This window comes from Oreochromis aureus, linkage group 9, assembly GCF_013358895.1.
Source record: "Oreochromis aureus strain Israel breed Guangdong linkage group 9, ZZ_aureus, whole genome shotgun sequence".
NCBI classification, from domain to species: domain Eukaryota; kingdom Metazoa; phylum Chordata; class Actinopteri; order Cichliformes; family Cichlidae; genus Oreochromis; species Oreochromis aureus.
In genome coordinates, this window is record NC_052950.1 from 38,035,265 (window position 1) to 38,046,911 (window position 11,647).

The following is an 11,647-nucleotide window of genomic DNA, read 5'->3' on the forward strand; positions in this document are numbered from 1 at the left end:
CAGTTTGTCAAAGTTTGGGAGAAATTCATCACCTGAAAATGATCATTTTAATGGTGAGTGACAGACTGGACACTGCAGTGAGTTTTGTTTTTCATTTGTGTCGTAAATGATAAAGCTCAAAACCTTATTCTACCTTTAAATATTATTGAAGCTTTAAACTTGTTTTGTTTGTTCAAAAAGTTCATAACAAGACAGAAAAACATTTGTGACTAATAGGTGACTAATTTTAAAAACTCAGGGATTCTTTGTTTTGACTGCTTATTTCTGATAAAGTTTAAATGTCCACTGACAGAAAATGACACAAACTTTCCATCATCAAACACATTATGAAGGTAATGAAATGAGGTCCAAACATCTCATTAACCATGAAGCTCATATTAAACTACATTTGGTAGCTTTAATGTTATAAATCTGTTTTAATGGATATTTTCTGAATCTAAAATATGGCTTAACATTTTATTGATTTGTAAAATCTGTTCTCAAATATACCAAATAAAGCACGACTGAAAACCACGATTCTTATTTGTTATGTTATTTTCATAAAGTGTAGTTTATTCTAGCCATGCAGAGAAGGTGGAGTTACAGATGTTAAGAAATAAAGCTGCTTCAAATATTAGAGTAGAGAAGTGGAAAAACTCTGATCTTAAAAAGTTGTATAAACCTCCAAATCTGTGGAATAAAAAAAGTTACATTTGTACTTCAAAACTGATTTGTTAATATGATCATTAAAGCGGTAACTTGAGCTCTTTCTTGGCTCCGCCCACTCATCCAGGAGTGGTGCTGATTGGTGGAAATGGTGATTACTTTGCAGGGTAAGGGATGTTGAGCTCAACAAATCCAGACACCTGAGTAAAGACAAACAGATCAGTTTGTCATGAAAACAGTCGTTACAAACTTTCACACGTTTCATGATATAAAACACCACCGAGGCAGGATATCCTGAATAAGAAATTAATGAAATATAATGAAAACCTGACAAAATGCTAAATAATATGGTTGAACTATGATTCTAACATCTAAGATTGAGTTTGAGTTTATATATTTGAGTTTTTGTATTCTTTTACTTTGAGCAGCTGTTTATAAATTTGTAGTCTCTGTAGTTTTACTGTAGCTGTTTGGATCCTGCTAATAGTTATAGTTTGTTGATAATATTTAAAAAAAAAATCATATTAGGCATTCAGGTGCCTAATATGATTAATTGCTAAATAAACAATGAATGAATTATGGTAAATAAAATCCCTGTGACATGGTTTAACTAACATCTGTCGTCCTGTCTCAAGTGCTTAGCCGACCAATCAGCACGCAGTAGCAGAGTGCTTGTGTTTGATGGTCCAAATCAGTCTTTTATGTGTCTGAAGCAAATTAAAACACTGCGTCTTGGCGCCCTCTGCAGGCTCCAGGGAGGATATTCTGAGGACACCAACCTGTAACTACACTAAACAATTTCAAGAAAGTAAGAGGGCGGGTGGAGGAAACTGGAGCTGTTCTGGTTTTAATGGCGAGAATCTACAGGTCAGGTTGTGCCGGTTACCTGACGGACTTCCTGGCAGTCCATCAACGCCGTGATCCGACGCAGTCCAGGCAGCCGAGGGATGAACGTCTCCTGCCAGGTGATGGTAGCCTGAGGAGGAATCTCTCTGAAAATCACAGAGTAAAGTGTTAAACACACAGAACATCCCGACGTCAGTCCACACAACATCCGAGGCGTGTTTACCTGTAGTATTTAGACTTTGGACCTATGAGCCCAGCTCCCTCAAGGGATAAACTGACACCACGCAGAGGAAACCTGAAATGGTTGGTGAACTCAACTTTGACACCCATCTCCTGGTTCAGCAGAGGCTCCCCGTTCAACTAGAGGAAGAGTCCAAAGTTACAGTCATTTTACAAAGTGTGTCCAGCACAGTCTTTCACAGAAAAAGATAAAAATATAACTGGACCCCTTCTGCTAAGTTCCAGATCCACATTTTCATTCCTGGACTCTACTAGAGCAGCTTTACATGCGTCACAGTTCAAAATAATGCTTCTTTGTCTTATCACGGGCCTCGGTACAGCCCTTCAGTACATCGTCTATCTAAAAAGCAGTTTTAGCTCCTCCCACTTTTAAAGCCAACTTTTTGGTCGCTAACCTCCTTTTGTTGGAGATATTTAACAACTCATAGTTCTAAATAATCGACTTATGAAAAAAACCTTGCCATGTATTAGACCTATTTGTTCACGTCACCACCTTTGTGGGCCTTACCGTCACTTTGAGGTCCGGGGTCTGCAGCTCCAGCACCTTTAGGTCAAGCACATGCAGGTTACCAGACTGTCCGCTCACAATGAAGCGCAGGCAGGTCTGAGAGCTCAGCTGGGTCTGGTATTCATAAGCTGGGATCTTAAACGGCACACTATAACCTGTAAAACATAGAGAGAAGTGCTAAAACGTTCATGACCGAATCTTCAGACTTTAAAACAACAAGATTCTCGTGGAGCTCACTCTGGTAGGGCAGCACAGTCACATCGAAGGTAATGTCTTTGAAGTGACTGGCCACGACTCCAGTGTAGAAGACGATGTCACAGTCCAGGTGAGCCGTCACGTTTCTGAGGACTTTACCCTGGTTCTTGAAGGTCACTACCAGCTGCACATCCTGACCTATAACACACTGCAGACGGGGATGGAGAGAGAGCCACGTGAGCCACATGCATTCTGGGTCTCTTCAGGATTTCTATGCTTTTAAATGCCATTTTGGCTCAAGGTGACAAAGTGAAGACGTAAATCAGAATGTGGAGATCCTTCCTTGCTGAAAAGGCTCCTCGTTCACGTGGCATGCACTGATGAGGTCATTGTACTTAAATGGTCTCCACAGTCAACAGATTTCAGTGTAACAGAGCAATTTTGGGATGTCCTTAATGTGCTGCATCTGTGTGACGCTATCCTGCCAAAATGGACCAAACGTTCTGTTTCCAGCACCTTGCATGAATAATTAAGGCGGCTCTGAGGGCAAACAGGGTCCCACCCAGCATTAGCAGGGTGTTCCTAATAAAGTGAACTGTGCTCTACAAGTGCACAATGTAAATGTGAAGGTAGCAGACAGGTGTGTTACCGGCTCCACGATGACGGTGACAGACAGGTCATCCTCTGGCATCTCACTGTGATCCCTCTCACAGCCGTACGCCTCTGCCCGGGCCATGGTCGCCTCATCTTCTGCACTTCCTGTAATAAAAATGCACAAACATCAAAGCTGATTCAGTTCAGTTCACTCAGTTTATTTATAATTGTGTTTGTTTGTTGGGTTTCATGCCCTGTATGTGTTACCTTCAGGGAACTTGTAGGTGTTTGTGATGTTGTTTTGTTCTTGTGAGCCCACAGCTTTGGTTAAAATTTTCTCTCCAATGTAAGTCTTGTCCACTCTGAAGGGAGTCAGATCACCGTACTTATCTCTCTTGAGGAAGACCACGTCACTGTTCACCTGGAGGAAAAGTTTTCAAGATATTGTGAAACTCTGTGCTGATAAACCCCATTGGTTTTTATGCTTCGCTAACCTCAGCGAACACAAAGCCGCAGTCAAACGGGTAACACAGGTGACCTTCCTTAATGGCAATGACCGGCGCTGGACCACAGCGGAAATATCCTACAAACATACACAGACCTGTTAACTCTCTGTTTAACTGTTGCTTCCTAATTTGTGCGCTCATCTGTTTGTCTCACCGTCACTGGTCTCCTGAGGCGTGGAGTCAACCACCTGCCATCCTTCCAGCCCGGGCGGCAAATCAGGACGCTTAGTCATCACCTCATTCCAGCAGTGGTAGTTCCTGCAGAGAGAGGCAGCGTAGCTAGTGCACTCCCAATGCTGGTCTCGAGTTCAAATAAATGGGAGGGTTGCATCAGGAAGGGTGTCTGGTGTAAAAGTCTCTCCCAAACCAAGAATCACACACAGGAATATTGTAATTATGATACGGTACCAGATGGAGTCCCTGGTGTTGCGTCTGTCTGGCGTGCCATCAGCATTGAAGAGGAGGTCAGTCTTCAGGTTGCCTGTGTTGTCATGAGCTGAATTGTAGTTGGTGATGACCCTTGCTGGGATGCCAAGGCATCTGAGGACTGCAAGGGTGTGAAATATGTAAAAGCCACATTGTTTATTCAGGCTGTTGTTCCTGCAGAATTTCAATCAGTGTCTTGAATGGGCCACAGCCCAATTTGATCTGTGGTGCAGACTAATAAAATGGTTGCATTATCAACATTTTTCTACAGTAGATCAGTACAAGTAAACTTTACAAAGTAAATTTAATGACCCAAATCTTTATGAAAATAAATGCATTATCATCACTATGTGTAATTATACATGCATGACAGTTCACTTAGAAAGGCACAAAACATTCAGTGTGGCTGTTTCTCCAGCTCTTTGTGTTCAGTTTGAGTCTTTTTATGGAGGTGTTATGTGGTCACTGTAGTCATGTTAGGTGTCTTTGGTGGTTGGATAAACAGCAGAGTTATTCCATATAAATCTGTAAAAGTTGCCAGCTGAACCCCTCAGACTCAGCAGATGTTTTTTGTACCATAACTTTTTAAGTGAAGCCACGCATCAATGCCAGGTGAGGTGTCTGCCTTTATTTACGGGCTGAAAATTGAGGCTGTAAAACTTTGTGAGAGGAATCTGATACAAGTTAATGCTTCACTGAAGCATCACTGAAGCATCACTGAAGCTCACAGACTGATGACAACAATAATGAGGTGAGTTGTTGAGAATATGCTGAATTGTTGGTAAACACCACCATTTTTGGCCTCTGTTAGTTGCTGTTAGTCTCTGTTAGCTCCTGTTAGCCTCTGTTAGCGGCGGTTAGCCTCTGTTGGCTCCTGTTAGCCTCTGTTAGCAGCTGTTAGCCTCTGTTGGCTCCTGTTAGCCTATGTTAGCTGCTGCTACTCTCTGTTAGCTCCTGTTAGCCAGAGCTAGTTAAACTTTCTTTGTAGTGGATCCAACTTTGCTGGACTCTGATGCTTACTGAATATACTCTCATACAAAGTGATCATGTAATCAAACTATTTATCAGCGTGAAAGTCTGAGTGTTAGGATACTTGAGCCTAACACTAATGTTAGCTTATAACTAGCTTTAGTTATTTAGCCAGCTCTTGTCAGCTGTCCGGAGACGCGAGGGTCACATGTCTAATCTGCTGACAATAAGCAATTGTGATAATATCAGGAATAAATGAGCATGTTTATGGATGTTTTTGTCGTTAGAGCCCTGACTTCAGCTGAAAAAAATGAATGAAATTTTATTGAGATGTTGGTGGTGTTGACCTCGTACTTTGGATTTTTGCTTCTTTGATAAAGGAGAACCCTTCTCAGATGATATAAAATAGGTATGAAACTTTATATGTTATGAGAAGGATTTAAATGTCTCTCAATGGCTCATGAACACCGACAACTTCATCTCTCCTCTGCCTTTGGCACACTACTTATGGGGCTCTAGCCATGTATATTAGTCAGATGGGAGATGTTCTCCTCGGCCACGCTATTCAAACATGATGGAGGAACATGGAAGCTTCTACAAACCACAAACCTGTTCCTATGTATTTTTAAAATATTAATTATCAGTTCATAAGAATACTTATTTAGTTTGTATATTTACAGAAAAGTATTGTCTTTTTATGAAATTACATTTTAAAAATTCCTTTAGTGTTTATTGTTCCATTAATGTTTACGCCTAATTAGCTTTCTTTTAAAAATCATTTTCTTGAAGTAATTGTAAAATTGATTTGGTTGGCTTTTAATAGAAATTAATTGTGTTTACAGCCCTGAAATGTAATGTTTTATAGCTCCCAAACTTATGAAGTTATGAAGGATAAAAAATGCTGGGAAAATAATTCAAGTACCAAATTGGTTCCCGCCCCTATGTAGTTTGAGGGCCTGTAAAAGCATTCACAGAATGTCAGTAACATCTTATGCTAAAGTTACTGTGGTAAAAAGTCAGCTGATTCTGAGGGGGTCAGGTGGGAGGAAGTAAACAGAGCACATGCTTACAGGTGTTAAAGACTCCAGCGTAGACCCAGCACTGAGCGAAACAGACCGGGACTCCGGTGTTGGCGTACTGCAGCAGGATTTTCGTGCTGCCTGTCCAAGATGTCGGGGGTTTGCCCAAGGAATAGTCATTGCTCCAGTTCCCAACCATCACACCGTTATCATCCTGGGAGTTCATCTGCAGGAATGGGAAGGTCAAAGGTCAGCTGAAATATCTGACTTTTCTTTTTTAAGAATTCAACTTCTCATCTCTGGGGTGGTACCCCACAGGTCCTGCTGAGGGGTTGTACCCTACAGCAACCATTCTTGTACCATTCACCAGGTGCACCAGTGACTTCTTTATGTTCAGTTCTGTTTGTTAAGCCAAAACGAAAGGGTTTGAAAGGTAACAAATATACTTGTTCAGCATCTGGTGAAAACCCAATCTAACCACCAAAACCCGTTAATTCTTCTTGACCTTGTGCATTTCAAGAGCTTAATGTAACGAGACTGGAACCAGAGGACCCAGAGAAAACCCACTAGGCAAGGGGAAAACCAAACCTGGTTGCATCAAAACTACAACAAAATCTTCACACTTGATTGAATATTTTGGCTTATCTCTTGTAGTATTTGGTCAAATAATCTAATTTTGTGTCCTGATACTGCACCTTAACATCTAGAAGAAAGGGTGAAATTGCTTTATTGATCTTTGAAAAACTACATATAGTTATCTTGAGGTCATTTTTCCATTGCTATGCCTATCGGACACAGTTAATCAGTACTCTGGCTCTGTATTCTCACCATGGCAGATCCCACCCTGACCAGCTTGACAACGTTGCCCCTGTCGTAGATTGGCGTCTGAGATGTATCCAGGATGAAGATGCAGGCATCCAAAATGCCACGCTCAAACTGCAAAGAGTGCATTCAAATTCATTATAAACTAATGAATTACTCAATAAATAACTTTATGCTTTGTATGTGATTGAGGTTTTGTACTTACCTGTCCATATGTCCATGGACGCTCTGTCACAGAGGTAGATGAACCCTGGTAGATCACCCCTTCATCATTCAGGACGTACTCCTGTCTTTCTGCTTCATTAGGAAGAAACACGTGATCGTCTGCAAACAGAAAAGCTTTGCTGTTAAGAACTTTATTTTGGCTACAAAGGCATCGTGATATCCATTTGTAAATGTCAGTCAAACACAGAGATGTAGAGTTCATTATCATGTAACTCAACAGAAAAATAATCATCTGCATAAATATGGTAACAAATGTTGTACTGTTTGATAAGGTTCCTAAGCAGCAGCATGGATACGGAGAAAAGTAAGGGATCAAGACGCCTGCCTTGTGGAACTCCACAGATACCTCACTGATCCCTAATCTCCACAGATGATAAACAACTCATTGCTCCCGATGGTGAATGTAGATTTTATGATCTGTCGTATCAAAGACTTCAATATATTTGTGTGCTAGTTTGAATTCTTTAAAGGGGTTTAACTAGCGGCATTTTAAAGCAGAGGGTAAGGCTCCTTTCTCAAGTAATGCATCAGAGATCATCATGACAGGCTTGACGATAAATTAAAAATGTAAACAAGGTCATCAGTGAGAACAGTGGGATCTGAGCATGTTCTGAGTTGTTGAAAAAGTTGACAGATTTACGATGGTATGATGAGGTATGATGTACCCCTGATAAACTCTGGAAAACTTCAAATTTATTAGAAAGATACTACAGATATTTCACACCTTTAATATTATTATAAAGGGTCCCTTTCATGTAGATAGATTTATGACAAATTATGCAATGGATTTAGATTTATTGAATTCCAACTTGTTTTACATATGTGAAAAAAAAAATCACATTTTTCACTTATTCTCATCATTTTTTTCATGTTTACTTCTGTCTGCCAGCAGGGGGCAGTAAACACAGAGGAAATGGTACCTGGACACCAGGCGTTGAACAGCAGGTACAGGTCGGTGGTGGGGTCCCTCTTGGTGCGTTGCATGCCCATGCCAGTGGAGATGGCCACGTACACTTGAAACTTCCCCACAATGGCGGCAGCATTCGGCGTGATGCCGAACATCACGGCTGTACCCTGAGATTGCAGAATCCGGCCTGACCATGAACCGCTGCCACGGTTACCAAAGGTCACCATTATCAGGGAGCCCTTATTGGGTGAGGGGTCGGAGCCTGATGGAGAAGGAGTTATTAATCCAGGTGAAAAATCTCACTGAGATTTAAATCTCATTTCCAACAGAGACGTGGCATCATCTCTCATTGTGATAAAAAAAATAAAATGGAATGTTTTTCTACCTTACATCAATAAAAATAAACACATAAAAATAAACAAAATCCTGGTCAAAGAGGTTACATTTTTATATTTTTAAGACTTCAGTTTGTGTATTTGAGGCCAGATGTGTGTGAACATCTGTCAGCTCTGCAGTTGTGTGTTTAACGTGGAGTGTTTCCTAATGGCCGGGCCGTGGGGAGGGCTGTGTACTAATTAAGCAGCCAAACGAATGTGAAGCTGCTTAATGAACTGACGGCCGTCTGATTGCTCAGTGGGCGACTGTTAACGAGCGTCTCTTCATCAGCTAATTGGTTAACGAGGGAGCACTTTGACAGAGACACCCCCCCCCCCCACTGCATTTGTCAGTTTACAGAAAAATTTTAATTAGCAACACTGTGACCAGGTAGAAGAACAAAATGAGAAAAAAGGACCTGAGATTCTAAAAACTGTCTGTGAAAAAAATCCCCTCGATTGGACTGATTTGCAGGTGTTGTTGTGTTACTGATCGCTGTTAATGCTCAGGTAGGTAGAGCAGGTCGGGAGGAAACTTCACCACTGTCTGAAACAGTTCACTGTTCACTAAACTGGAAAAAGACAAATAATCTGCCATCATACAATTTAAGGCAAACCATAATACCATAATACTCTACCCTAATCCCAACAATACCAAAACCAGAGCCACACTTGTCTCTGAGCATTCTCTGAAATATGCTGGTTTTATTTATGGGTTTATACTGGGAGGCGTGGTTTATATCGCACAACAAGCGTAAAAAGACACCAAATGTTTAAAAATTAAGGGAATTTTAAACTGTATCAGTACCCTGTTGGAACATTTGTTACAACATTTGTTTCAATTTCTTTATTTCTACGAAAAATACCAACGATAACACGTTTTGATGTTAAATAGTATTTTTACGCCAACGAGGTGACTTCCAGAGAAGTCCTGTTAACATCTGTTAGGTGAAAACATTGCATATCTCAGCGTGGTGTGCAGTGTGTCTTTAAAAAATCTGAGGGCGCTGGACAGAAGTTTGAGGCCTAAAAAGCTCTACAGCAGATGAAGAGTATCGAAGCCCAGAATTCAAACTCACCAATCGCAAACTCGATGTGGAAGTCGTCCTCCGGAGCCAGCGGGCGGTTAAAGGTCACCTGCATGACGAACTCCTGACCACGGCGCACCACCAGGTTCTGCATGTAGTAGTCGGTGGTGTAGTGCTTTGGCTTGTTGACGTCCTGACACATGTTGATTTTCAGCGCCTCCAGCAACACTGAGGGGGTGGGGACAAAGCAGAGGACGCTGGTCATCGACTGGCAGCCATGGCAGGTGAAATACAGCAGCTCCTCACTTCAGAGCGTCGCAGAGTACTCAACAACAAGACAATGCAAGGGCCGCCACACGATAAAGAAGGTGCTAACGTAAAACAACAGGGCTGGAAATGAGCAGGTGCACTGTAAACTGTCCACAGAGACAGGTGATGCAAGCAGGTCTCACCTCCACCAGGTGCAAACGCTCTGGGAGTGACCTCAGATTCAGCAACGCCTTCAAAAGGTTCAAATTCTGGAACGTCATCTGAATATGACAGGTTGGAGGTCGGCAGCTGGAGGAAAAAGCCGTCAAAAGTCAGGCAATAACACGATTTTTGGTTAAATTCAAAATGAACTGTTAATTTTGTTGTGAGGCTACCGGCTTGGCGTAGCGCCCCTTCTGGGTTTCAGCGGTTGGACCAGTCATGGTTGGCACAGGTCAAAGGTTACACTGAGGTTACTGGTCGAAGAAAAAGAGAGAAAAAGTCCAGGAAAGAATAAACACAGAGTAGATATATTTAATAGCATCGTATTATTGAATATATTCTTATGTATCTCTCTATTATTTAGACAGACGACAATTATTTACAATGTAAATAGAAAAACTGATAATAACAATATAATGTAAGAATGATTTCTAATCTAAAATATGAATAATTATTATTTTCACTGTGAATAAATAAAGAGAATAGAGTATAGGGAGCAGCTACAACCTCTGCTCGAGCTTCAGCTCACCGCTCTGATGAAGAGGAGCTCGTCCCGCGTCTCTGATCAGATCAGATGGCGATCGAGTCGACTTCAGCATCACTTTATATCCACACACACTTCCTCTTTTCACACACACTCACTGGGTTTCCCATCACTTCTGAGGACTCGCACTGAACACAAACCTGGCTTTAAAACAGCTCAGCTCATGACCCAGTAGGTGGCCTTGACCCACCCCATCATGTCGTAGCACCCACAGTGGGCGGAGGTCACGCTGACCTCTGGCTCCATTCAAAACTTCCATTAGAAATTATCACATTTTAGTTGCAGCACAAACTGAATTAACCGTCATCAATTTTAGAGATTTTTAAAGAAAAAAAACAACAGAAACAAAACTGCTAACGTGATTGAATCCTATGGTTAAAGTAGATGAAATAAACAAAATAAAGTAGATTCTATTTCACCTTTTTCTTTGTTTTCTGGTCCACTGGTCACAGCGTTGCTTCAGCTCGTTCAGGTTTGCAGCGTTCGTTCGTGCTGCTGTGCTCGGATCTGTGTCCTGCTGACTGCTCTGAGCTTCAGCTGTGGGACACATGGCTGGTACACAGACGAGCCTGTGGTCTGATCATCATCCCTCCACCGTGCTGAAGCTGTATGAGGTGTTTGTGCTGATGTGCTGAGTTTGGTCTCATTTGTCTGAAGGACGTTGTTCTTAGTTCGTTCAGATGCAGCTTTGCAAACCTAAGCCATGCTGCCATGTTCTCATTAGAGAAAGGAAGCTTTCTCCTGGAAGTCTTTTTCTAATTGTGCTGTCATGAACTTTAACCTTTAACATGCTGACTGAGACCATTTGGCTTTTTTGGAGTTTCTCTGAGCGTTACACAGTCTGATCTTGTGGGGACGTCCACTCCTGGGAAGACTGACGCTGTTTTTGTTAAATAATAAACACCCGGTGCAATAATCTGAGGCTGTATTTATGTGACTGTAAGATCTGCTAATTCAGTGATCATAGTACAGTTACAATAATGTCAGTACTTGGGTTATAGAGGTTCTTCAGTCATCTGCAGGTCGGCCCGTGTGCTACAGTCCTGTGCAGGTCTACAGCTTTGAGCAGCAGCGATATGGACACGTGAAAGGAAAAGTCTGGGCTAGCATGCTAAGGCAAAGCTAGCCCAGACGCAGCCCGACAGGCAGACTCTGAACTTCAAACGCAGTGACGAGCAGCCTCCATTCCTACCTGTTCAAGTTTCTGAAGAAGACTCACTTTAAAGTCTCTTTGGGCAGTTTTTCATCTTTTCTCTGTGTTGTTGTACAAACACTAACATAAAGATCGTTTGTGTGTGTGACTGCAGCCTCAGGTTTATACTATTAAC

General features: G+C 41.7%; 1 protein-coding gene across 1 annotated transcript; it reads right to left on the minus strand.

The window, feature by feature from the left end:
• Positions 1 to 401: 401 nt before the first annotated feature.
• Positions 402 to 10,030, minus strand: LOC116335726 (coagulation factor XIII A chain). Its single transcript, XM_031759483.2, has 17 exons — positions 9,949 to 10,030; positions 9,757 to 9,862; positions 9,356 to 9,532; positions 7,916 to 8,164; positions 6,976 to 7,094; positions 6,777 to 6,884; positions 6,000 to 6,174; positions 3,943 to 4,081; positions 3,689 to 3,792; positions 3,523 to 3,611; positions 3,296 to 3,449; positions 3,084 to 3,193; positions 2,477 to 2,642; positions 2,240 to 2,394; positions 1,715 to 1,851; positions 1,532 to 1,637; positions 402 to 845 (listed from the first exon to the last, which is right to left on the minus strand). Exons 1-17 carry the CDS (start codon positions 9,994 to 9,996, stop codon positions 801 to 803), a joined length of 2,187 nt encoding a protein of 728 aa, XP_031615343.1. The 5' UTR covers positions 9,997 to 10,030; the 3' UTR covers positions 402 to 800.
• Between the last annotated feature and the right edge of the window lie 1,617 nt (positions 10,031 to 11,647).